General features: G+C 39.2%; 1 protein-coding gene across 7 annotated transcripts in view; it reads left to right on the forward strand.

The window, feature by feature from the left end:
• SLC4A10 (solute carrier family 4 member 10) overlaps nucleotides 1–25,539 on the forward strand; it is a 165,755-nt gene that overhangs the window by 128,314 nt on the left and 11,902 nt on the right. For 6 of the 7 annotated variants that reach the window (XM_039360050.1, XM_039360051.1, XM_039360055.1 and 3 more), the window contains 10 exons: nucleotides 7,299–7,404; nucleotides 11,574–11,735; nucleotides 12,865–12,978; nucleotides 13,637–13,798; nucleotides 15,484–15,735; nucleotides 16,802–16,870; nucleotides 17,984–18,157; nucleotides 20,954–21,076; nucleotides 23,757–23,824; nucleotides 24,899–25,013. In XM_039360050.1, coding sequence (XP_039215984.1) covers nucleotides 7,299–7,404; nucleotides 11,574–11,735; nucleotides 12,865–12,978; nucleotides 13,637–13,798; nucleotides 15,484–15,735; nucleotides 16,802–16,870; nucleotides 17,984–18,157; nucleotides 20,954–21,076; nucleotides 23,757–23,824; nucleotides 24,899–25,013 — 1,345 coding nt within the window. The remainder of the gene's footprint in view (nucleotides 1–7,298; nucleotides 7,405–11,573; nucleotides 11,736–12,864; nucleotides 12,979–13,636; nucleotides 13,799–15,483; nucleotides 15,736–16,801; nucleotides 16,871–17,983; nucleotides 18,158–20,953; nucleotides 21,077–23,756; nucleotides 23,825–24,898; nucleotides 25,014–25,539) is intronic. The other variant, XM_039360052.1, reaches the window with a different exon arrangement.

The raw sequence follows: 25,539 nt of genomic DNA on the forward strand, positions 1-25,539 counted from the left end.
AGCAATTCAACAATTGAAATTAGGGAAAGCACCGGGTACGGATGGGTTAACAGCTGTTTATTATAAAGCCTTAATGGAGGAGATGATTCAACCATTAAATGATCTTTTTAATGGTATCTTACAGGGTTTAGAGATTCCTCCTTCATGGCGTAGTGCTTTTATATCATTGATTCCAAAGGAGGATCAAGATCTTACTTTACCAAAAAACTATAGGCCTATATCTCTTTTAAACGTGGATTATAAGATATTTGTAAAAATTTTGGTAAATAGGCTTATGAGGGTGGTGCATCATCTTGTGCATAAAGATCAATCAGGGTTTATAACAGGAAGGTATATGAAAAACAATGTTAGACAAATTATTAATTTATTAGAATACTTAGATAAGAACAACCAAGTTCCTGCAGGGCTCATATTTTTAGATGCTGAAAAAGCATTTGACCAACTGAATTGGCATTTTATGCTAAGAGTAATGGAAGAAATGAATTTTGGTGAAAACATATTACAAGCCCTTAAGGTAATATATCAAAAACAAACAGCACAACTTATTGTTAATGGAGGTTTGTCGGAGGTTTTCACAATAGAGAAAGGTACTAGACAGGGGTGTCCTTTATCGCCATTGTTGTTTGTTTTAACATTGGAAATATTATTGATCAAAATTCGAGAGTCTCAGGAAATTAAAGGAATATATGTTAATAAAAAAGAATATAAGTTGAGAGCTTTTGCGGATGACTTGGTTGTTACTTTGTCGCAACCTGATTATTCTGTAGTAAACTTATTACAGTTGATTCACCATTATGGTTTGGTCTCGGGTTTTAAGATTAATGTAAATAAGACTAAAATTTTACCTAAAAATATGTCGAGTCAGGAGAAGCAGATTTTGGTTAACTCGACGGGTTTTGAGATTGTTAATAAGGTAAAATATTTGGGGGTGATGCTGTCTGTTTCTAATGCAAAATTATTTAAAAATAATTATGAAAGGTTGTGGGTCAGGGTACAGAAAGACTTGAAGAACTGGGAAAAGCTGCAATTATCCCTCATGGGAAGAATTGCAGTGATAAAAATGAATATTCTACCCAAGTTTCTTTTTTTGTTTCAAATGTTACCAATTTTGAAAAATGAGATTAATTTAAATGAGTGGCAGAAGGGTCTCAATAAATTTATTTGGGCAGGGAAAAAACCAAGGGTTAAGTTCAAAATTATGCAAGACTTCCGTGAGAGGGGTGGACTCAAGGTACCAAATTTGAAATTATATTATGATGCGGTGGTTTTAACATTAATTAGTGACTGGGTAAATTTGACAAATTCTGAGATACTTTATCTAGAGGGATGGGATTTACTTTATGGGTGGCATGCCTATTTAATATTTAATAAAAAAATAGATTGGGCTTTTAAATCTCATATTTTAAGAATTTCTTTACTTAGGATCTGGAGAAAATATTATAAAAGTGATTTTAAAGTACCATTATGGGCTATACCTTGGCATGCGATAGAAGGAATAAAAAGAGGGGTTAAAATGGATATGGTGTCTTATAGACAGTTACTTAAATGGGATGGACAAAACTGGCAATTAAAATCACGGGAAGAATTAGCACAAGAAAATTTTACTTATTCTTGGTTCCAATATAGGCAACTACTAGATAGATGGAAGATGGATTGTAAGGTGGGTTTTCTTAGAGAAGATGAAAATCTTATTAAGCAACTGAAGGATCAAAGACAAACCCACATTAAGAGAATTTATGGGGTTTTAGTTGAATTTGACTCAGAAACGGAACTAATTAAAGATTGTATGATTAGATGGGCGCAGAACTTTGGTGAGCCAGTTTCATTGGACACCTGGGAAACTATTTGGGTGAGAAATGTCAAATTTACTCAAGCACAGAATTAAGGGAGAATTTTTATAAAATGTTTTATAGATGGCACCTTGATCCACAAAAAATGTCTTACATGTACCCTGACGTGCAACCTAAATGCTGGAGATGTGGTTATAAGGAGGCTTCCTATTATCATATTTGGTGGTCATGCAGAGAGATAAAAGCATTTTGGATCAAAATATGGTGGAATATCCAGAGAATTTTTAGAAGGAGGGTAAAATTTACTCCGCAATTATTTTTGTTAGGTATTGTTACAGATTGTGATACAAAGGAGGTTGTATTGATGTTAAATTTGATCACAGCCGCGAGGCTGTTAGTTGGACAATATTGGAAGAAGGAATCTTTGCCTACATTGCAGGAATGGTTTTTTAAAGTAGCTTATCTGGCGGAAATGGCAAAGATTTCGGCTTTCTTAAAGCAACAAACGCAAGAGAAGTTTTTTGCTATCTGGGACAAATGGATAAAATTTATACAATTTAGATTGGGTATACAAAAATATCATATAGCTTTTTCATAAGTTTTATTTTTATATATATTATAGATATCTTTTTTATATATATAAATATAAAGTTTTTAATTTAATTTTTATTTTTTTTTTATTTCTTAAGCCTATATTCTGCTCTGGGAAGCTCAGGGGGGGGGAAGGGAGGGTTTTTGGGAGGGGTGTGGGGTGGGTTTTTTTTTTTTTATATGTATTGTTTAATTTTTTTTTTCTTTTGTATATGTTGTTTTTTGTTCTGTATTGTTCTTGTTTTTTTTGTAAAATTTATAAAACTTTTAATAAAAAAAAAAAAAATACCTATCTGGGGGATTCCTAGACATGCAATTGAGGGGATTTCTAAGGGGATGAACTTTGATAAAATTTCGTATAAAGAATTATTAATTTGGTCAGGTTCGGATTGGCATTTAAAATCTCTAGATGTATTAAGGCAAGAAAATATTCTACAGTCATGGTTTCAATATTTACAAATAGTGGACAGGTGGACTGTAGATAAGAAAGAAGGAATAACACTAGAAGATGGAAATCTGGTTATTCAGATTAAAGATCAGAGTCAGGCCCATATAAAAAGAATTTACAATGCTTTAATAGAATTAGACTCTGAAACAGAATTGGTTAAAGACTGTATGATTAAATGGGCTCAGAATATCCAGGATCCGATCCCATTGGACTTATGGGAGACAATTTGGATTAGAAATGTTAAATTTACACAAGCTCAAAATTTGAGGGAAAAGTTTTATAAAATGTTTTACAGATGGCATTTAGATCCTAAAAAATTATCTTGTATGTATCCAAATTTAAAACCCAAATGTTGGAGATGTGGTAATACAGATGCAACATATTTTCATGTTTGGTCGAATTGTAAAAAGGTAAAGGCTTTTTGGATTATGATTTGGTGGAACATTCAAAAGATTTTTAAAAGGAAGATAAAGTTCACCCCTCAATTATTCCTATTGGGTATCTTTGTGGATTTAAATGACAAAGAAACTACTTTAATGTTGAATTTATTAACTGCAGCAAGGTTATTAGTAGGCTCGTATTGGAAGAAGGACTCGTTGCCTACTTTAGAAGAATGGATATTTAAAGTTTCTAACTTTGCAGAAATGGCAAAAATTTCTGCTTATTTGAAGGATCATACACAAGAAAGATATATTATTGTATGGAGAAGATGGATAGATTATATTCAGAAAAAATATGGGACTATAAAGTTTCATTTATTTTATGAGTAAATTTTATAGTAACTGTTGTAGAGATTTGTTTATATGTCTTAATTTAAGGGGAGTTAAAGGTTAAGTATGATGTTTTTTTCTTTTTTTTTCTTTTTTTATTATTGTTAACCTTCTTATTAATAACCCTGTACTCTGCTCTGGGAAGCGAGGGGGGGAGGGTTGAGGGTGGGTGGGTGGGTGAGTGGGTGGGTAATGATAATATAGTCATGGTAAATGCTTGGGCATTTCCCCTATGCTGCGTTCATGTGTGTGAGAGGGATGAGAGGGGAGGAAGGAGTAGGGAGGAAGTAGGATGGTTAGAGGAGAAGGGGAGGGGAAGAGAGTAGGAGGGGAGGAGAGAAAGAGGAGGGAAGTAGGGAAGGTTTAGAGAGGGTGGACGCAGCCTGGGGGGAATGGGCAGGCGGTACCAATGGTTAATTGTATTTTGTATGAATAAATGGAAAATAAAAACTTTTTAATAACAAAAAAACCAATAGAAAGACAACAAAAACACTCTGAGTTAGAAGAACACCGTACATCATGCACACATACACACACAAACATATAAACAGAATTCAGTTTCCAAGTGACGGTGTTTTTGTCAGAAAATGTGTATGTTCATATATACAAGTGCACATATGCACAGACATTCTTTGTGTATGGGGGGGGGAATTGAGAACAGCACAGGCATTCCTGAGGTTTCTCAGTTGGTGTGGAATGCTGGTGGTTGGGAGAGGAGGGGACAGAATGGAGTCCTTGATATGCTCTGAACTTGATTGGTTGCTTGCAGACTGATGATGTTACCTAGTCTGGTAAGGAAATGTCTGCAAGTAATCAACCAAGGACTCCATAATTCCAGCATGAGCTACAGATACTTTCTTCTGTTTGGAACAGAGTATTTGGAAAGCCTCAACAGGTGGGCACCTCTCTTAATCAATTGCCCATATTTCTAGTTTCAACTGCCCAAGACAACAAAAATACTTTCTAGATCTGAAGATAACATTTGTATGTGTGAATATCTATGTGTGTATGTGTGTGTGTTTGGGATAGAAAAGCTTATTGTCTGCTTTAGATGGTTGCTTTCCAAGAAGCATTTGTCTCTTCATTTTTTTGGGGGGGGGGGAGACAATGTACTGTATAGAATAATCTTCCTCCATGGATCCACAGTTGCTTTGGAGTTGCTTTTTTAACACTTGGATAACCTACATGGCATCTTCTGTAGTTCTTTCATTTAGCTTCATAATTCATTTTTTACATGTAGCTTTAACAGCAGCTGGGAAATAGGAAAAGTATATTGCAGTATGACAAGGTGGAATATCCGTGCATGTCCACACATTTTGATAAAACTGGTCCAAATCTCTTTTTCAATACTATTTGTTTCCCATAGCAGGGGGCAAATTATTTTTATTTTCCACAGTGCAGTTGCATATCATTCCAAATTAAATGGCAAAAGTAAAATCTCTGTTTTGTTCCTGAAACATGCTAAAAACTTTGATGGAGCTTTAAGTTGCAAACAGAATTACCCCACTGTATGATCTTTTTTTTTCCAGCCCAATCCCTTATTTTATAATCCCCTTTTCCTGTTTATCCCTAACCTTTTCATTTAATTTTGCCACAAATCCCCGAATGACAATCATGAAAATTGATATTAGCAACCCCATCAAGCTTAGTAGCAGAGGCTTTTTATGCCCAGGTTCAGTCCCCGATTGGTATTAAAAAATAAAATAAAGATTAATATTCTGAAAGAAAGATTTTGCTGCTTGAGATAATCCGCTGAAAGCCAGAAGAAACAGCATAGGGCTGGATTAATGTTCTCTTTTATCTAAAATGAATTATGGCGTAACACAAGAGGATCCAGGTTCTAGGACTGGTGGGCAACTTGTAATGTTGACATACAACCGTTTTTTACGCTTACGACCATTTCCTTTAGAAACAGCTGTAATTTGCAATAGAATCCATCGCTGGGCCAGCATTCAGATCTTGCTGCCGGCAGAACAATTTCAAACAGCACCAATGACTTTTTAACAGTCTCACCAACAGTTCCAAAACAGCTAGAAACTCGCCATGCCAGCAAAGATTGTCAGTCGTATGTTACCTTAGTTCCACCACATTGCTCAATCACATTAAAACCTTTCCGATCATGGGGCCTATATCCCTTATATCTCTCCTAAAACTTTTTACCTTCGAGAGCCAATGCAACCACAGCCGATCCAGGTGCCGCCATCTTAGAACTTATGCCTTATTGTTATGAGTTTGTGTTTGTACTATTTGGAACCTTACCAGCTGATTCATAAATCTGTAAATAGATCTTTCAAAGCTTCCAGGCTTCTGTAACATAAAGAAGCCCTACTGAAGCAGAGTAAATTATTACCAAATCCAGCAACCAATTAATTTTACCATGGGAAATTTATAAAAAAGATATAGGAACAGAATATTTTTCAGCTATTATTCCTTTGCATCCTTTTCTTGAGAACAATTCAAACTGAATAATTGTAATGTAATTATTGTAATGATATAAAGGATTTCAGCCATACTAAGCTAGGAATTCCAGTTCTCAATGCAGAGAATTGTTAGTGACTGAAGAAGGCATATGTATTTGTGCACTTTTAAAAATGTGTGAATTTGGACTGTACAAAAATTATTCACAACAGAGTTATATATTCTCTCCTGTTTTTTTGGAGAACCTTTTCAGTGCTGCAGTCCTCCTCAATTTAGACTGTAATGAAGTTTATTTTTGAACAGAATAAAATTTTGTTTTTTTGAGAACCTAGTAGAAACAAATGTTTTGGAGATTCATCATCTTTCTTCAAAGTGGAGCAATGACTGAAAATTGAATTGAATTAAATACTTTTATTTGGCCAAGTGTGATTAGGCACACAAGAAATTTGTCTCTGGTGCAGAAGTTCTCAGTGTACATGCAAAGCAACAGAATAATGATAATCATCATAATAATACCAATAAGAGGGGGGGAGTAAGAAAGATAATAAGAAGGAGAAATAAAGGATAAATAATTTAAAAAATGGGCTGAGGCAGAGATTTCATCTTATAGAGAGCTTTTACAAATGAATCACTATGCCACTTTGGAATATACTGTCATGGTTCCGATAGATGAAACCCATCAAAAGAACTTTGAGGCAAAATTCTTCCTTAAAGAACATTTATTCGGTAAACAAAGTTTCGGCACTACATAGTTGAACCCAAAAACTAAATTCCCTTCCCCCTGATACAAAGTAACAAAGTATAATTCCCCCCCCCAATAAACTGTCATAAAACACATTCCCCAATTAGCTTCAAGCATGGGCTTTCTCCTCAGCTCCTCAGCCCAAAACGTTATCAGCTTGTCCTTGAATTCCCACGGCAGTGTTATTATTATGGCTTACTGAGCTTACATCCCAAACCCCCCCCCCCCCGCACCTGAATTCTAAAAGTAAAGAAAAGCATCAGTTATCAGAGCAGGAACATCCAATGTTAGCAACGTTGACATATACTATGAAAACAAGCACCCTATGTAACATTTAAGAGAAGAGGGGGAGAGTCAATACAGGAGCAATTCAATTCCATTGCTGCATTGCTGGACTGGAAAATTATGTTTGGTATCATTAAGGGCTATTTAATCAACTTTAATTTATATGTGATTGCCCCAGACAATTTACAAAGTAATGGTGAATTAAATTGTTCATTTCTAATTGAGATAACATCAGCCATTGATTTGTTTTTCAGATGCAGCTGTGTAGAACCAGATAACCCAAGCAATACTACCTTACAATATTGGCAGTCAAAAAACATGTCCTCATCTGAAATACCTTGGTCAAATCTTACTGTGACTGTAAGTGCACCACCAAATCATATTGTGAATGCATTCAAGGTGTACATATAGAACCCATCTGGGTCGCATACAGAGGCTAATGGCAGGCTATTCTCCCCAGTCTGCAAACTACTTTGTTCGTTCGTTCATTCACTCATTCATTCATTCATTCATTCATTCTCTCTCTCTCTCTCTCTCTCTCTCTCTCTCTCTCTCTCTCTCTCTCTCTCTCTCTCTCCTTGCTATTCAACTGAGTATTCAAGATGATTGGCAAAAAATAAAACATAAAAGGCATAAAAAGTCTCAAAATACGAATTGCAGTTTATGCTAAAATCAATTAACAAATCAAACCCTGGAAAAGAAGATTTGTCTTGACTATTTTTTAAAAAAGTGTTCACACTATGAAGGAAAGGAGGAGAAGCCCCCTTCACTTTCCACCAGATATGCAAGCAGTTCTGAAGACAGATAATAGTGATCTATTTTAGGAAAGGAGGCTTTGTGTATTTCATTGGATTCCCTGAAAAAGCAGATTCTGATCTCAGAAGAGAATTTACTTCCATCTAATTTTTGAGCTGGGGGGGAGGGCCTTTTGACATTTGCCCTTGGTTCCTCATTTCATTCTGTTTAGAAAAATCCCTTGCCATCCATATAGCATTTTCAGTAGGCCATAAGGTAGTAGGGTAGTCACAAACACAAACTCTTTTTTACCAGCATGATGAATGCAAATCAATATGATGTTTTTTATTACAGTTGATAACCAGGAAACCTGATAAGACAGATAGCACAAGAATAAAAACAAAAGCAAGCAGGAAGGGAAGAAAGTAGAAGATAAACTGACCCTGCTTTCTGTTTAGTAGCCCCTACTTTTTGGACTAATCTTCCCAAGCATTTGTGGAGGCCCCACCTTGTTTCAATTCTCTAAACTTAAAGAGGTTCTATTCCACCACATTTTGGGTCCCAGATGACTGGCCGCGGGATCTATTCTGAGTTTTATGTAGGCTTTTCATTTGCAGTTAATTTTTGTTTTTGGATATAGCTTTTGTAATGCTCATTATGTTTTCTTTTTGAAATAAATAAACAAAGACAAGTCAGACAAAATAGATGGTGCTTGTTATTCCGGTTAGACAGTAAATAGTAAGAATAGCATTAATCTGAGTGGCCTGAGAATTTTACTAAGAGAAGAGTTGTAAAATGTATGCAAATATCCCTAGAAAAGCAAAAAATAAAATGAAAGGAGCCCCAGCATAAGCAGTATCACTCCACAGGGATAAAAACAGACTATGTACAGAATTTTCTTAAATTTTCTTTCCAATACATCTCTTATGATGAATTATGATCTATAGCTAAATAGCTAAAATTGATTTAAAGATCATTCTAACCTCTGAATGATTTGGTTTCCTAAAAATATATGTCCTGGAAGACAAGACTAGTCTGACTGTCTTCTGATGTGCATAATTCTCTGATTTAATCCTAACTTTTTTTTTTTTGCAAAAAACTTCACTTTCCAAATGTTCTCTCCTCCACTACCTTCCCTGTTTAAGAGGGGAAAACCTAGTCTAGGCCAGAGGTCTCCAACCTTTCTCAATTGGCGGACCGGAGGGAAAGGGAGGGGGAAGCATTTTAGGCGCGCGTGCGCGCACGCACAAATGGGGCCACAAGCATACGCAATGCAAATGGAGCAGTGCTAGCGCCCGTGTGACACTCGCTAGCACCGCCCCATTTTTGCCGTGCAGCGCCCTGTTTTTGCTGCGTGGTGCCCATTTTCACCACGCAGCACCCCATTTTCGCCACACAGTGCCCCGTTTGCATAGCGGCAGTGGCACTAGCATGAGTGGAGATGAGCGTGCGCACACACATGCAAGCACTGGCCAGCCTATTCTGCAGCCCGCTGGCCAGGAGGCCACAGCCCAGTAGTGGGCCACAGCCCACAGGTTAGGCACCCCTGGTCTAGACCAGGGGTAGACAACCTTGGCTCCTTTATGACTCGTGGACTTCAACTCCCAGAATTCCTGAGCCAGCCATGCTGAGGGCAAAGGGAGAGGTTTCCAAGCTGAGCCATGCTGGCTCAGGAATTCTGGGAGTTGAAGTCCACGAGTCATAAAAGAGCTAAGGTTGCCTACCCCTGGTCTAGGCAATTTCCCACTAATCTGTCAGTTCAGCCACAGGAAAGAGTACAACCACATAGACTAGAGTGCAGATTGCTGGCAGGTCTCATTTAAATGGTCTTTTAAAACATTTACAGTGAACCACTGAGCATGCTATGTGTTGCAGGGCTTGATGTGGAAATATGATTCTGGATATGTTTGTACAGGTAGTCCTGAGTTATAACAATTCATTTAGTGACCATTCAAAGTTACAGTGGTACTGAAAAAAAAGGATTTAGGATTGTTTTTCACAGTTAACAAATTTTGCACCATCCCCCTGGTCAGGTGATCAAAATTCAGATGTTTGGCAACTGGTTTATATTTATGACTGCTGCTATGTCCCAAGGTCATGTGATCCCCTTTTGTGACCTTCTGACAAGCAAAGTCAATGGGAAAGCCAGATTCGCTTAACAACTGGATTACTATCAGCTCCAGTGGGAAAGCGAGATTCACTTCACAACTATGACAAGTAAGGTCATAAAATGGGGGGGACTCACTTTACAACAGAAATTTTGGGCTCAATTGTGGTCATACATTGAAGACTACCTGTACAAAATGTTTCTGCACATAGAAGGAGAGGAAATGCACCGTGAAAAGCTTGGGAATGTGTACCTTTTTGAACGAGCATTCCAATATTTCGGCAGACAAGTTTGATCATCATGTGGTTGTGTGGAGTCTATCGCCCCCTTGTGGCAGCAGAAAGACCTATCTAGTAAAAACTACCAGAAATTATTTAAATGTTTATATAGTAATCTGATGTTTCCCATCACATAAATTGTCTTTACAAGCCAGTTACTTGACACTGATTTTTGAGTTTTGAGATTTTTAAATTTGCACTTTATCCAATTTTTCCTGCCTTAAGTTTGTTATTAAAACTTAGATAATTTCTTCTAAGACCTGCCTTAGCAAAACAAAATGAACAAAAATATTGCTACCAAAAATGTAAAATAATGATTGCTAAGAAATTGAGGGGAAGTGCCAGGTTAGAATAGACCTCAGAACCTTCTAGTAACATTCCTCATGTGACTACAGTCACTGGCTGGTATGAAACGTGATATCAATCAGGTCTGAACCTCTCTTTGTTCCTCACTATCTCCCACAGTTACATTAAACCATAGTTAATCTATTATGGCTTTGAGCCAGATTAGTTGTTTTGAAATAACCATCTGAAGCTGATTTAACATTTGACTAGTTTTGTGTGTGCTTTAATTGAGCCAGAATATAAGGGCCAAAGAAGAGAGAAACAAAGGGAAAGCTAATAAGGAAAGATATAATGATGCCTCTAATTTCCCGGCTGTTAAATTCAGCTTTAGGATTCCAGGAAGCAAGTGCTTAAGCTAGTCCAAGTTGTTGGTTCAGAATTACTGGGAAAGCACCAGCAAATTTGAAGAGGACACCCGACCTCACGTAGCATCTGCCATTGCAGTCACCTTTTCTTCTGGGCTCAGTACTGTGAAGGGTGAAAAACAATCCCTTTCAGTGCTTGCAAGTCGGAATTAGCAAGGGAAAATTATGGTATTTAATCTGTGGGGTCCTTGGTGTTCTCTGAGTTTAGTGTTTTTCTTGCAGACGTTTCCTTACCAAACTAGGTAACATCATCAGTGCGCTGATGATTATGTATGTTCCTCCAGTATTTTCAGACAGCAGGGATAAAAAGGCGTAATATTTTTCCTAACTTCTTTAGCAGCAGAATTAACTTGCTACCAATTGCACTATCAATATAAGTCCAGACCCAGTTCTAGACTCCTAGATTAGAGTGTCTGTACATAATATATATGTGTCTACAATAGCCTTCAGTGTTAGGTTTTAGACCGTGACAGTGAAAGATCATGGAGTGTAAAGTCCTGTCTTTGGTTTCTTTATAACGGGTTAGGAACTATGACCCTTTTATGACTTTTGGACTTCAACTCCCAGAATTCCTGAGCCAGCATAGCTGGCTCAGGAATTCTAGGAGTTGAAGTCCACAAGTCACAAAGGGGCTATAGTCCCCCACATCAGCACGCCTCAGTTAGCAAACAGAAACAATACCTTTGCTTTCTCTGCCAGGAATGTAATAACTGGAAAGGGATGTTCGTTGGAGAAGCCTGTCTTGATCATGGGCCTTATGTTCCAGATGTCCTCTTCTGGTCAGTCATCTTATTCTTTTCTACAGTCATACTGTCATCCACACTGAAGCAGTTCAAGACTAGTCGGTATTTCCCAACCAAGGTAATTTAATTTTTTGTAATCAAATCACGAAAGAAATATTGCAAGCACACGATGCCAGATACAGTTACCTCTAACTCAATTGTGATTAGTATCATCTTGGTTCCACAAGGCAGGGCAGCATTTTAAAGAAGTTTAATATCGTTGGGACATTGATATCTGAGAATAGCAATCGGGAGGAGAGAAAGTATGTTTTAACCTTCCCCCCCCTCCCCCCCCAAACTGGGCAGGGATTAACTTTCAGCAAAATAAATAAATCAAATGCAGAAATTTTAAATGTACATATAGCAATGTCCTACAGTCATGCGAATCACCCAGCTTTACTGTTATTGATCCAATGCTGTGGTCATTAGACAAATCGGTTGTTCGCTATGAACAGGTTTTGCTGAAATGAAAAGTAAATGTCAGTTTTCTGCAAAAATGTAAAACACGGTCATGTGTGAATATGGGATCTTGCAAACGGCTGTAAATGCAGGGCAGTTGCTGAGTATCCAAAGTGCAGTTACATAACCGCAAGGGGCAGCGGTCATTAGAACTACGTTACTGGTTGCAAGTACGCCTGGAGAGTCCGTCATAAGTTCAAGGGGTACCTGTATGTAGCATGCTTTAAGTGTCAGGTCCTCCTTAGGGATAGCATCTCTTAATACAACAAGGCAGCTTTAAAGCATATTAGTACCTGAAGCCAAAACTCAAATGCTTCTGCATCCTGTGGTTTAGTGCTAACTTTTTTATGGCTTGTAGAGTTACAGATTGCTTTGTAGCCAGCATTATACCAAATCTACTGCTGCTGCTTTCTCACAATTCAATCTTCAAGTATTTCAAAGGGTCTTTAACCAGCCTTTCCAAACTGCTGCCTCCAGACAGATAATGTCTCTCTCTCTCTCTGTTTGTGTGTATGTGTGTGTGTGAGACGCTTGTCTGTGTTGAGGAATTGTCAAAGCAGCTGCACATTTTTTAGGTTCACAAAGAAGACTTTAAAGAATAATAAAGGTGCTGTGCTCACAGGTAGTTTGAAGCACTTACTCTGTAAGATTGTTGAAATCTGTAACAACCCTCCTGGTATTGCTTTTTCTTCCTGCTTATCTCTGAAAACTCTTTGCATTCTTAGTGATGATTGGCTTAATATTTACAGGTACGGTCTGTGATAAGTGACTTTGCCGTCTTTCTCACCATCCTATCTATGGTGATAGTTGACTATTTCCTTGGCATCCCATCACCAAAACTTCAGGTTCCAAATGTTTTTAAGGTAATTGCTTATCAAGTTATGCTAGACCTCACAAAAATCTGGCATTTCTTACAACCAATGCATCTGATAGCTATTTCATGCCGGACTTGATTGTAAAATCAGGAATAGGAAGTTTGTATAGCACATTTTTAATGGAGGAATTTAAGAATAAACTCAAAGGATAAATGAAGCTCTGGTTGCTTTACTTAACTAAGCTTAGTAAGGACTTCCTTGCTCTGCTCCAGTATCCATGTTAAATCCCTAAAGTCCTTGCAATATTAACAGCAGAATCCTGTATAGATTTTTTAAATATGTTCCTTAACACAGAGGTCCCCAACCTTTAGGGTACCAGGGACCGGTTCCATGGAGAGAGGTTTTTCCATGGACTGGAGGGGGCGTGGTTTTGTATTTCAGTTGCTGGCATGCTGTGACCAAGAGTTGGGGACCCCTGCCTTAACACTTTTTTATATTTTAAGAATAAGCACTATGCCCATTTGAAATTTGTAGGGATTATTTTTAAAAAATTCTGAACCATTACCAGTGCTATTATAATGGTCTGAACCTAATGTAAAACATTTTGGTTTTATAATGTATAGCACATTTTGCCCTTTTTTACAGGGCAAATGATGTTTTGATTTAATAAGTTTCAACCGTCTGAAGTGTGCTTGAATTCTTTTAGCCTACCAGGGATGACCGTGGCTGGTTTGTCTCACCCTTGGGTCCCAATCCTTGGTGGACTATCCTAGCTGCTCTAATTCCAGCTCTTCTTTGTACCATTCTGATATTTATGGACCAACAAATTACAGCTGTTATTATAAACAGAAAAGAACATAAGCTAAAGGTAGGAAAGTAACTCCACTGAAGTTATTTTAACCTTTTACTTTATAATTCCAGGCTTTCTGCGTATTTTTAAATGTAAATTGTCTACTTGACAGCATTTAAAAACAAGTATTTTGTATCTTTCACTACAGATTATCAGTAGAGAGAAGAATATATTTATTGATGCAAAAGAGGGTTAATGCATGTCAGAAATGGTGATGGGTTTTTTTTTTTGTTAGCATGAGTAGGCAAACCTGCTCCAGCATAGATGCTATTCCATAAATATTATCTGGTGGAGCATTTATGCAAAAGGTATGAAGATATAATTTGAAATTATTTCCAACACACTTAGTGAACTCTGACATTGTTCTGAATTGCATTATAGACCAGAATATGAAGAAATAAATAGCAGTGATCCTATAAAACAATCTTATCAAAATTAATGTCTCCGGGATCATTTGGGTTACAATTTCTGTCATCAATAGCCTAACTTGGCTAGCATCTAGAGCAGGGCTTTTCAACTAGTGGTACGGATACCACCTGTGGTACATTGGCACCTGGCAGGTGGTATGTGACCATCCTAGAAAAGTGGTAGCGGAGGAGGGGAATGAGCTGAACCAGTGGCAGCACTGCACAAGCCTGAGTGAGAGATGGCTGGAGCTGCAGGGCTGTCAGGGCTCAGTGGAAGCGCCAGGATAAACGCCAGTCTCCAGCTGGAGCTCGGGGCTGATCCTGGTGCTTCTGCTGAGCCCTGAAGAAGCACTAATCAGCTGGAAAGCAGCACTGATCCTGACGTTTCTGCTGAGCCCAGAAGAAGCACCGATCAGCTGGAATGTTGCAGCATCTCCAGGGTCTTGTGATTTACTGATTCATATTTATGACGGTCACAGTGTTCCAGGGTCATGTGAAATGACCAAAACCTGCTGCAACCACCCAACAGATTGGGGGAATAAAAACCAAACACCCCCCACCCCACCCCGGCTGCCAATCCTTGACAGAAATGCTCACAACAATGGAAACCTCGGACAGGAGGAAGAGCGTCGCCGGGCACTGTCTTGCTCGGCTGTGGCTTGGGGGGCACTTTTTTCAGTGCCATTGTAACTTCGAACAGTCACTGAGCAAACTGTTGTAAGTCGAGGACTACCTGTACTTTATCACTTTTTTCCTTTTTTTTTTTTTTTGGTCATCAAGTTTTTGACACCTTGCTAGGCGACTGATGGTACTCGGATGTTGCCATATCCTAAAAGAGGTACAATGGGTGAAAAGGTTGAAAAGCCCTCATCTAGAGAGTTGAAGGTTTTAATCTAAGGTTATTAGATTATGAGAAATGGGAATAAAATAACATCCTTGAAATAGTACAATTTATCAAGCATTGGGCTGTGGTTTCTCACCTGGACAAATAATATATAGATACATCTGAAGATACATCTGTTCTTATGTATGATTATGAATCTTTCCCATACGATGCCTTCCAGATGTATTGGACTATAGCTCTCAGAATCCCATCTAGGACAGAAGATATTAGATTGAGAAAAGTTGATATACTATAAGAGGAAAAGATAGGAGAAACTTTAATACAATTTCATGTACTTTTCGCTTACTGGCATATAAACATTTATTCAGTGCAACTGTTGGTTCATATACTATCTAAGTAGATGTTGCCTCCTATCCTTCTAGCTTTGTCCGTTGTCTCCTCTGTTTTAACAGAAAGGCTGTGGCTATCACTTGGACTTGCTAATGGTGGCCCTCATGCTTGGCGTGTGTTCGATCATGGGCCTGCCTTGGTTTGTGGCTGCCACTGTTCTATCCATCTCTCACGTGAACAGCTTAAAGTTGGAATCTGAATGTTCAGCTCCAGGAGAGCAGCCCAAATTTCTTGGCATTCGCGAGCAACGGGTCACTGGGCTCATGATATTTATCCTTATGGGCAGCTCAGTTTTTTTAACCAGAGTGCTTAAAGTAAGTATACACTTCACAAAACCAAACTAAAAGTGAACTGCACTTTACGTACATCTGATGTCAGTTTGGAACACATGAGTTCTTATTTTAAAACAAACAAATGATACTTTTGTGATGCACTTTTTTGCCCATTTCACAATAAAGCATATGTTTTGGATCTGGAAGTCCATGGGTTCAAATGCTAGGCATTTCCATTTTAAACAAAGGATTTTAGGTTGCAAATTATTAGAAAGATAGCTGGATGAGATCCTGGAGAACTGCTGTCCATCCAGATAAACTTGAGCTTCATAGATTAAATATTTGACTAGAAAGATATTATCATATCTTTATAATACTAATTCAATATGAATAATACCCATTCAGTAATAATTTGAATAATTCTAGTAATGGTAACTCAAGTTCCCTGTGCCATATAGAATCTTTTAACATTTCAATAACGATGTAATAAATTGGCATTTCATTTAATACACAAAAGATATGGCCAAATTCAGAGGATTATTAAGATAAGCTCTTTTTTTCCTCTTCTAACATCTGACCAGCAGCTCATTTTAAAAAATCTATTCTATTTGAGTGGAAAGACTCTGCTGGGCATGATAGAATTTCAAGAGAAATTTTTCCTTTTGTGAATAAAGCTGAATTTGAAGCAAGATGAAGTCAAACATTTTGGAAAAACATTTTATGTAATGTATGTAATGTATGTATGTATGTGTGTATGTATTTACATTTATAAGCTGCCCAACTCTATGGCTGGGCTCACATAGTATTTTAACTGTGGTTTATTGAGAAACCTGCTAAAGTCACAAATTGTAATTCACAATTTCATGCATTAACTTAAGCCAAAACCCAATACAATATAGTTCAGCATACGAACCCTGCAAGCTGAGGTTACAGCAATGAAACATCATCTATAAAGATAGACAGTGTCACCTTTTGTCTGCTCTTCTGTGAGATCTTGATAGAAAAGTACAGTATAAATAAATAAATTGCCCAGGTTCTTCATTTTTTCATGCCTCCTGTCACTACCAATTTACTGAGACGATATACATTTTCCTTCTACTCTTTGCAGTTTATTCCCATGCCAGTACTTTATGGTGTATTTCTTTACATGGGTGCCTCTTCTCTCAAAGGAATTCAGGTAAAGTGGATGATGTGAAATATTTATGTTCCTGTCTCTTTTGTTGCCATGGTCAACACAACCAAGTTATTATTGCTTGCTATGCATTATTAAATTGGACACAAATGTGAAAAAAGCGCAACCTACATACAAAGAGGCGATTAAACTTCAGCATTGGTAGCAAAACTCTGAGTCATATCTCTAGACTGCCAGAATTATAGCTTGCATCTGACATATTACTGGGCCTATGATCCTGTTTCCTTTCCCATCCCTTTTCACCATGTGTTTCCTGCTTGGGAAACTTAGAGACACTATAGCTCAGGGGTAGGCAACCTTGAAAATGGCCATTTCCTCTCCCTCAGGCAAATAAGTCAATCTTCAACAGTCAGTGAGGAAAAAAAAATTCTCTATGCCATCCCTGAGTTCCGGAAATGGCTGGAATGGCTGCCGCCAAATTATTTTCAGTGGTGGAATTCAAATATGTGAACAACCGGTTCTCTGTGTGGATGCCACCTCTGGAAGTCCATTCTGGGCCCAGGCAACAAAAAATTAACTATCGGTTCTGCTGAACTGGTGCGAACTGGCTGAATCCCACCACTGATTATTTTATTACAGTTGTTTGTACTCATGGATTTCAACTGTTTTCCCCAATTTAGGGCCCTTTGGATATATTGGATTTGAACTTTCCATTATCCGCAGTGAAGAGTCAAAGGCCTTGTTAGATGAAGAATGATGGTAGCTTAATTTTAACACATCTGGGAGGAAATGATTTGTAGGAGGGCTGTTTTATGTAGATTTTATTTGTTATTTAAAAATTCAGTTGTGTATTGAAAGAATGGAATTTAAATGCAGATCACAAGTAGATTATTTCTGAATTATTTCTATCTTACTCTGGTAAAGACATTCTCAGATATACTAGTACTTCTAAAAAAGTTTCTGAATTAGAGACAAAAGTAAGATTAATTCAGGAATCAAGAATCACAGAGATGGGGAAATCATGCAAATTCATAAGCAATGGCAGGCAATGGACAAGCTTTTGTTATAGTAGTTGCCTTGTTCTCCAAACATTTCATTTGAACATCTCTAAAGTAATGTCTTTCCCAAAATATAAACAATTAGTTTGTCCTTTGTTAGCTTTTTGACAGAATCAAGTTATTCTGGATGCCTGCCAAACACCAGCCAGACTTCATCTACCTAAGGCATGTTCCCCTTCGAAAAGTCCATCTCTTCACAGTAATCCAGCTGAGCTGTCTTGTGTTACTATGGGTTATTAAAGTTTCCAAAGCTGCCATTGTATTTCCAATGATGGTATGAATCTAATATTTCTATATTCATATAAGATTCAATGTTGTCTTTAAGGGACAGTAGTCGTTTTGAGCATGGACGTGATTATTACTGACTTCTTTTCCATAGTGAAAGGATAACATTTCTCTTACATATCATACCAACTTCATCCTATAACCGTGGGGGCGAACCTATGGCATGCAGAGCCCTTTCCGTTGGCACGCACGCCAGAGGGATGCTCCCCCCTCTCCACATGCGCTTGACTAGTAGGAACTGGAGAGGGCAGGGAAACCGAATCCAGCAGTACTCTCGTGGGAACAGCTGTGAGAACTGGGCGGGGAGAAGGGAACCTATAAAAGGAGCAGGTTTTGGCGGGAGTGCAGTGAGAGAGCAAGTGAGTGAGTGAGCAGATGGCTTTTGGAAGCGATGGTGGGCATGAGTTTGGAGAAGACAAGTAGGACACGGCGTCCATTTGCACTTTGCAGAAGGCTAGCGGGGGAAGGAGGACACGTGAGTTTGGACTTTGGAGGAAGGGAAAGAGAGAGAGAGAGAGGGAGGAAGGAAGGAAGGAAGGAGGGGAGGGAGAAGGAAGGAAGGAAGGAAGGAAGGAAGGAAGGAAGGAAGGAAGGAAGGAAGGAAGGAAGGACAGGCCTGCCAGCGCCGCTGGGCAGATGCGTGGCCAGGCCTGCCCAGATGACACCAAAGCCAGCCAGCCCTTCTGCAGGAGGAAGGGGAGGGGGGAACAGCTACCCCCGAACACCGCGCCTTTCTCCCTTTGGGCTCCCTCGGCGTCTCCCCCTGTCCAGGTCAGATTCCCCCCATGGGCAGCGCTGTGCCTGCCATCAGCCCGTCCCTGGCCAGCCCTCCTCCTTCTGCAGGCGGACCACGGCTTACTGAGCCGGGTGGCACCCCTCTCCCATGCGTCTTCAGGTGGAGGAGCTGGGCAGCCGCGGCTCTCACTCCCCTTTGGCCTCATCTGCCTGAGGTCTGAGCTCAGCATGTCCAGCTGGCCGGCAACAAGCTAGAGAGTGCCAGATGGTGGTAGCTGCCCTGGGCTCTCCCAATGTCCATGGGGAAGAAGCGGTGAGGAGGCTCTGCACCTAGCCCAGCCCCAGCATGGCACGGCACAGTATGGCAAGTGAGGCAGCAGCCTCACATGCATCCGTATGAGTGAGTGTGCCCCTGCTGTGCCAGGCAAGTGGAACTGCGGCATCTGCAGCGGAAGAGTGCAGGTGGGCAGCAGAGGGCATGAGGAGCCCCGTTCCCAGCACAACCCCTCCCCACTCTCCTTCTCCCCCCTTGGAAGAGCTGAGGGGCTCAGGAGCCTCCCCCTGTGCCTCCCCAATTCCCCTTGGTCCCCAGGGCATGCTGGCCACCTTTCTCCCCAAAGGAAGGAGATGAGCCACCTTGGCAGCAGCTGCTGGGCATTGGACGGGCATGGGGGGGGGAATTAGAATAAAAGAGTTGGAAGGGTCATCTAATCCGGGGTCCCCAACCCCTGGTCCGTGGACCATTACCAGGCCGCAACATGCCAGCAACCAGTCTGTGCAAACAAGCAAAGCCCCATCCATGGGATGCAGGCAGCACACAAAACCACACACCCTCCAGTCCACAGAAAAACCTCTCTCCGTGGAACCAGGCCCTGGTGCCCAAAAGATTGGGGACCTCTGATTTTTCTAGTCCAGCTCCCCAACACACATACACACCGCTCAAGCACCATTTCTGACAAATGGCAGTCCAGGGAGGGGGGAGAGCAGGATGCTGGGGATCCAAGGGGGGGTGGTCTTAGGAAATGCCACCCGCTCTGCAGGCCAAGTCTGGGTTGGAAGACACACACACACACACTGACTCAAGAGGAGGGACCCCCCTGCCCAATGTTCTGCGATTAAGAGGCTCTGGCAAGTGTTGGAGGGCAGTGAGCCCACCCAGATGGCCTCCAAGGACTGTTTGTATCATTGAAAGCTCTATTATTGTGTTTTTGGGAGGTGGAGTGGAGGATTTTTATTTTTTGCCTCGTTTTGCTCTTTTAAAGAGTACGCACCCCCAACGCCCCCTTGCATAGCCAGAAGCCTTGTGCCATCGCCATTTGTCTGCCACACTCTCCCAGTCCCTCTCTTTCCCTTCCTTTGAAACAAACAACCCCCCCAATCCTCCAGTTCCTGCCTTCTGAATTAAAACGAGAGAAAACCAAGTTTTTTCTTTTGTGGTCTTTATATATTTAAACTGCAGCTAGAAGGAAGTGGGGAAGAAAACCATCGCAAGACACTCTTCTGTTTTAACTTTTTTTCCTTGTCGCTTTTTGGAGTTTTCATCCTGCTTTTGTGAGAGGGCAGCGTTTGGGAGGGGGTGTAGCTGTCCCTCCCCCCCCCAGCCATCAGCTAAGCAAGACGCCCTCCTGCCCACTGCCCCACCCGTCAGAGACCCCCTGGATCTCCTCCAACCCTGCCTGGCCGCCACAGGCATCCCTTCCCAGGAGCAACATTGAGCTGGCCACACCCACCCTGGCCACGCCCACTCAGTCTGCCATGACCATCGTAGCCACGCCCACCCAGTGGGCTATGCCCATCCGGCACCCGGCGATACATAAGTGGGTTTTGGGTTGCAGTTTCGGCACTTGGCCTCTAAAAGGTTTGCCATCACTGATCTATACTGTAACTCAGATAAATTACTTGCATGCTTATAGCAGTAAATTATTGGTGATGCTTGAGGGAATTTTGCAAAACAATTTTAGAACTGTAGACTTTGACTTTCTCCTTCTAAGAATAAATGTGTCATCTGTGCCTGTCAATAATCTTACCATAGTATAAATATTTGGATTAGGTCTTGGCATTGGTGTTTGTCAGAAAACTCATGGACTTCTTTTTCACCAAACGTGAGTTAAGCTGGCTGGATGATCTGATGCCTGAGAGCAAGAAAAAAAAACTTGAAGATGCTGAAAAAGAGGTAATGCTTACAAAATCTTTTCTGTCTTTGTCTCTTTGTTCCTTCTACAATATTATTGACTAAGCTTATTAAAATTCTATTTTGAAGCAGCAAATCTAACACACAATGGTGCAGATAAAGGTGGCCAATTCACTAAGAGGGAATTTGTGTGTCATTTTTTACATAAGTATGACCCCAAGACTTTTGGTTTGGTTGATAGAACCTCTTGGTACATTTTTCATGCAAATAGGAAGTATATTTCCACGTGGAGTAGCCAAAGCTCTGGTTTAAATATGAAGTACTGAATGAAATAATTACAGATACAATCCACCCAAACTTAAGTTATTTCTAGGAATCATTAAGATATCAATGTCTATGCTCAGTAATTCTCTGAAATAGTGCAGGTTTGTGCATAAGAAATTGGAAAGTCGGCATGAGTTTTTTGGCTGCAAAAATCCCTATGACTCTTCGATTGTTCCAACTCTTTGCTGCCATCTAATGCTTGTCCAGATTTCTGCAGCTTGGAAAAGGAATACAAAGATTTATCAATATGTATTTGCCTGCTCTTAGATTTCTTTTACCCAACTTTTCTTTAGAGAAATAATTGAATCATATACCTGTGTCCGGCTGAAGTGATATGTTCTGTCTCTTACAGTGAGAAGTGTCAAATGTAGACAAGATATTTCTTTGGCTTGAACAGAGATGCATTCTTTTTGGTTTGATTTGCTTTCTATGTTGCACTTTCTTTTTAGAAATATGAATGATGGCAGAAAGCAAAATAGAAATAAGCATTTTTTTGCTATATTTTTTGAGCCCCTATTTTTACATGTTATGGCATTACTAAATATTTGAGGCTATTATTAAACCTGTTCAGCTGTCAAAATCCTGGGAAGCTGTGAAGCTCAGAAATGACAAAATTAACTAGAAATAAAAAATTTGACATGGAGCCTCTGGAATTTAATTGGAAAGACACCATTATGCTGGCTTTAAAAATAGAAATCTGTTCTCCATACAGATAGAAACGAAGTTGACAAGATGTTTTTAAAAGTCTGATTTGACTGGATCAAGATTTTCATTTTGTGGCTTGATCTTCAATATAACATTAAATTTCCATTAATAGTAACCATTAAGCATCAAGGTGGGAAACAATATTTATCCTCAGTCACTTATTTTGTCATGGATTAATGTGATATTCCTAATTGAAATTAAATTTGATGCACACATGCATCCAAAAAAGAGGAAATCCTGTTATCTCAACAGTTCCTCATCATAATGGGTTAGCGGTTAGTTTTATTTAATTCCCATTGACGTAAGTGGGACACTTATTAATTTGTATTGTTTATGTTGATGTAGTCATTTAAATGTATTTGTTCCATTTTTTTGTTCCAAATTCTCCCTCTGCCCACACAATATTCAGGTCACCATTACTTGGAAAGGTGTACTTAGAACATGGAGTAAAAATAGATTTGTTGTTACGAATCTGTATGGCCATTTTTATACCTTGACCACATTTAAATGCCAGTTTCTAGTGTTGCCTTTCCCCACGGTTCTATGTTTATAAATAAACTTGTTCTTTTTAAAGGCAAGTGCAATTTTAGGTTGCATCTAGAGAAGTAACATTTCCAAATCATGGGGAATAATAGTTGACAAACTGAGAGTATCACTGTAGAATTTCTTTTATCAATTATGACCCTTGAGCTAATAATACCTCTACTGGCTACTTGTCCAGCAGGTTGAGAAAAAAAGCCTAAAAATTATCAAAAAATCTGTTCTTTGAATGGAAACATCTAGCAAAGGTGCCAAATTTTATTTTAGTGCAATTACTATTAGGGTTACCTGTTGCCCTCTCTTCACTTAAGAGTATAAGACTAATGCCAGATGACTGAATTTTAAGGTTGAATTGTAGAGTCGTTGGTACTCTCTGAGCTTGGTTGTTTTCTTGCTTGCAGACTGATGATGTTACTTAATTTGATAATGAAATGTCTGCAAGAAAACAACCAAGCACCAAGGACTCCATAATTGGTTTAAGCTTTCCGCCAATGGGCAAAACCAGGGCAAGGGAATCAGTATTGTTTGGTTGAGCTGAATTGTTTGACAGCGGAGAAGAATAATATGAAAGAAATGAAATGAAAGAAGATACAGAATGTTCCCAAAATGAAATTGTGCTATTCTATTGAAATGAATAGAAATTATACACAAAGCAAGAGAGAAGTACTGCAAATATCTACAGTATCTTCTATCTATACCTGTCTCTCTATATCATCTGTCTGTCTATATCTATCATCTGTCTGTCTGTCTGTCTGTGTGTCTGTCTATCTATCTATCTATCTATCTATCTATCTATCTATCTATCATCATCTTCTCTCATCTCTCTCCCTCCTTCCCTCCCTCCCTCCTCCCCCCTCTCTCATTTCATAATTTTTATTTTCCTTCCTCACTTTCTAATCCTGATTTGTACACCAAAATTGGCAGGGGAGAGCAAATGCCTAACTTCTGGCACCTACAATTTCTAAGAGGATTTATGAATGAGAAATATCACTGAAACGACATTTGATTTTCTCAGAACATTTGTTTTTTTATAAAAAAAAGCTTTTGGATGAAAAAGAAGTGAAGAAATTATGCTCTTTTTAAGGGAAAGGGATTTGATCTGAAAATTGCAATATGGTAGCAATAATTTGTTGGTCAACTTCTTTTGTCTTAGGAGGAACAAAGTATGTTAGCAATGGAAGAGGAAGGAACAGTCCAGTTGCCACTTGAAGGACACTGCAGGTAAACTACTCAGAGCTAATTGTGTTCCCTGTCAGTTAGGAACTGAATTTTGGCTTCTCTTGGTGCTTTAGAACCCAAAGAGATGCAATGCAGTTATTTCATAATTGGATTGAGAATTAATGTATTTAACTATTTTCCCCATCCCATTTTTCCAGTTAAACCCCTATTAAAGCTATAAAAAACTATTTTCCCTCTTTATCTAGCAGGATTCAAACCAAATTCTGTGATTTCTATTGAAAAAAACCCGCAGCCTTCATTCCCTGCTAGAAGAAAACCTTTGCATCTCCTTTGATTATGATAATGATAACACTGCTGCAAAATTAAAAAGTAGACATTGATTGTATGTCTCCCAGCTCATTTCTGGTTTGGTTCGTATTTGGAGCTAAACCTTTAAAAGGGCCCGCCTGCCTACTGGTCTATATAAGGTAAGGCTGGATCATTTCTAGCTCAACAAGGAAACTGCCTTAATTCCAGAGCTGGCCTCTTTCTACTTCCTTATTGCCCATAGTGGCTCTGCGTGGCTCTCAGCCAGAAGCCTCGGAGATGCCAGGGATCTAGCTGGGGCTTTTGCAGATCCTTTGTCATTGAGGGGTAGCTCTTCCTAATGGTTCACAGCCACTCAAATCTGAAGTGGGAAAGGAAATTCAGAGGTGATGTGAGTATGCACACATTTACTGTTGGTGACTCCTGAAAGAAACCACCTTTTCCTGAGCCTTCATGTTAACCAGGAAAATAGGTGCTTGAATGAAGGTGGCACCAATAGGGTGAGAAATAATCATTGAATGCTGTTGCCACTTTCTTAACTCAGTCGGGAAATCCATTACATCTTCAGTTTGCAACTGAATCACTCCAAACTGATTGGAAGGCAGATAATTCAATTCAGTTTCAACTTGAAGAGTGCTTTGGCTGAACCTCCTTCGAAATAAATTGCCCACTTAAAGTTTCACACAATTTAGCAGGTAATTTGAATGAATACCTTAAACAGATTGACACACTTCTTCTCGCTTGAAACACTTTTAAATGATAACATTCAGCAGTTTGATTGTAACTCTGAGCATGCCGATTTTATTCCAGAGATGACCCATCTGTAATAAATATTTCTGATGAGATGGCAAAAACAGCTGTATGGAAGACACTGTTGATATCGTCAGAAAATGCCAAGGACAAGGAGTCCAGCTTTCCTACTAAAGGTTTTTAAATATTTTTATACATTTTTTAAAGTGGGGTTGGTTGACTGAATCAGCAAATTGAGCTGAACAGATTATTTCATAATTTATGCTAGCGGAGGGTTAAGTATTTGCTTTGCTCAGCAAATTTATTACTTAGATTTACATAATGTGATTGTGAATGCATTCAATTGATTTTGGGGGGGAACTCCAAAGTATGAATAATATAAAGTCATCTGAAGGAAGATCTATAAAAGTGCAGCATAAATATGTACGCACTAAGCTATTGCACCAACATGCAGCTTCTATAATAGCGGTGGTCACTTTGTGGCCTTTCAGACATTGCTGACCAGCATCTTCAAGCAACCTTAGTCAAGATGGCCAGTGACATCCTGCAAATTCTAGTTTGGCAACATCTTGATATTAATAGTTGCCTACAGTTAGTTTCAGTAAAAAAAAATTTACAGACCTTGGTATGTATAACTTGGGATTTGTTCCTTTCTTCCCCAAAACTGTGAGCATTCCAAAAGAATTTCTAGAATATAGAAA

Source organism: Crotalus tigris, unplaced genomic scaffold (genome assembly GCF_016545835.1).
Source record: "Crotalus tigris isolate CLP2741 ecotype Arizona unplaced genomic scaffold, ASM1654583v1 scf7180000019151.395998, whole genome shotgun sequence".
NCBI lineage: Eukaryota > Metazoa > Chordata > Lepidosauria > Squamata > Viperidae > Crotalus > Crotalus tigris.